The sequence below is a fragment of the Pipistrellus kuhlii genome, unplaced genomic scaffold (genome assembly GCF_014108245.1).
Source record: "Pipistrellus kuhlii isolate mPipKuh1 unplaced genomic scaffold, mPipKuh1.p scaffold_m20_p_37, whole genome shotgun sequence".
NCBI lineage: Eukaryota > Metazoa > Chordata > Mammalia > Chiroptera > Vespertilionidae > Pipistrellus > Pipistrellus kuhlii.
In genome coordinates, this window is record NW_023425537.1 from 3,381,045 (window position 1) to 3,383,026 (window position 1,982).

General features: G+C 48.9%; 1 protein-coding gene across 2 annotated transcripts; it reads right to left on the reverse strand.

Annotated features, from left to right (window-relative positions):
• On the reverse strand, window positions 1-944 carry LOC118702118 (keratin-associated protein 4-12). Of its 2 annotated transcripts, none has more exons than XM_036407779.2 (2): window positions 417-944; window positions 1-278 (listed from the first exon to the last, which is right to left on the reverse strand). In XM_036407779.2, exons 1-2 carry the CDS (start codon window positions 736-738, stop codon window positions 154-156), a joined length of 447 nt encoding a protein of 148 aa, XP_036263672.1. In that variant the 5' UTR covers window positions 739-944; the 3' UTR covers window positions 1-153. The 2 variants fall into 2 exon arrangements, with proteins under 2 accessions (XP_036263672.1, XP_036263671.1); XM_036407778.2 differs by having other exon boundaries at window positions 1-310; window positions 416-944.
• Between the last annotated feature and the right edge of the window lie 1,038 nt (window positions 945-1,982).

Sequence of the window (1,982 nt, forward strand, 5' to 3'; positions counted from 1 at the left end):
GAAGGAGGGGAGGAGGCAGTACATTTGGAGGCCAAAGTCAGCTTAAGAATCAGTTGGAACTGAGTTTTGACACTTGGCCTCTCATGACTCAGATCAGTTAAACTACATCAAGAAGACGGGCTGACGGAAACCAGTGGGCACAGGTCAGGGCAGTCAGCAGCAGGAACCGCTGGAGCAGACTGGGCGGCAGCAGGGGGTCTGGCAGCAGGTGGGGCGGCAGCAGGTGGTCTTGCAACAGATGGTCGGGCAGCAGCTGGGACGGCAGCAGCTGGACACACAGCAGGGGCGGCAGCAGGTGGGGCGGCAGCAGCTAGTGATGCAGCAGGTGGGGCGGCAGCAGCAAGAGCCACAGCAGGGACGGCAGCAGCTGGAGCCACAGCAGGAGCCACAGCAGCTGGGACGGCAACAGCTGGACACACAGCAGGGGCGGCAGCAGGTGGGGCGGCAGCAGCTAGTGATGCAGCAGGTAGGCCTGCAGCAGCTGGAGCCACAGCAGCTGGAGCCACAGCAGGAGCCACAGCAGGTGGGGCGGCAGCAGCTAGAACCACAGCAGGTGGGGCGGCAGCAGCTAGTGGTGCAGCAGGTAGGCCTGCAGCAGCTGGAGCCACAGCAGCTGGAGCCACAGCAGGTGGGGCGGCAGCAGGTGGTCTGGCAGCAGCTGGGGCGGCAGCAGGTCTCCTGGCAGCAGCCTTGGCCACAGCCCTGGTCAGAGCAGACGGAGCTACAGGAGTTGACCATGGTGTCGGAGGGTGGAGGTTCGGAGTGAGTTTTCAGGAAGGTGGGTTGGAAGGTTTGGAAGTCCACTTGCCCCAGGTCCCCTTTTATACCCTGCTAAGGGCGCTGTCATCAGAAGCTGTGCTCTTCCTTGTCCTTGTTTGTCCTAATTAACAGGTGATTATGAAATTAGCCAGGTTTGTTTTCCTGTCTCACCTTTTCAAGATGGATGAAAAACGTTTCCTTTTCCTGGTGGGTTAGCATTCCTCACTTCAGCTCTTCCTGAATCATCTCTTATGTGCCTTTCTTGCTTCATCTTCCTTAACCTGTTAACCAAGCGGGACCTATACCGGTAAATACATCAAACAAACACTATCGGGAACAGGTAGGACATATGAATACATCCTTAAAATATATGTTGTGCCCTGAGAGGGACAGTATATATTTTTGTAATCTTTTTAAAATATATTTTATTGATTTTCTTACAGAGAGGAAGGGAGAGAGATAGAGAGCTAGAAACATAGATGAGAGAGAAATATCTACCAGCTGCCTCTTGCACACCCCTACTTGGAATGCACCCACAACCAATGTACATGCCCTTGGCTGGAATCGAACCTAGGACCTTTCAGTCTGCAGGCCAATGCTCTACCGCTGAGCCAAACCAGCTTCGGCTGTAATCTTTATAATTGTTTGTAAAATTTATAATTTTTTAATTCGATGTTTCCATTTTTTTGTTGGTATTCTTTTTTATTTCTTTGTAATTTTGCATTTTCCTTTGTGCTTTATATATAAATAAACGAAAAAATATAGATTTCATTTATTTTAATTAAGTATAAATAAAAAATAATAATAATATAAAATTACGTCCACTGGGTGTGACGTACTGACATGTCCTAGTGAAAGAGTATGTGCCCATTGTACGTTGTGTAATTAAAAAGGGAACTCCCCGGTTGACAGGTTAAAGAAAGTTGTCATGTGATTTATGCATATAGACCATGTATGTGTGTCTCATGTTGCACAGCCCAACATGTCTCCCTTTGGGTGATAATAAGCCACATTCCTTTTGGTGACTTGGGAGGTTCACTGCATTTCAGTGTGATGTTTCAATGCCTGTGGGTCAGGTGGGCAGAGAAGTGTTGAATGTGAATGGGGGCAGTGCTGGCCTGAGAATAAGACTCTTAGGGTATTTCCTCTCCCCACTGTGAATCATGGCCCACTTTCTAGACTTTCAGATGGGAATAAGTAACTTGTGTTAGAGGAAAAAATAA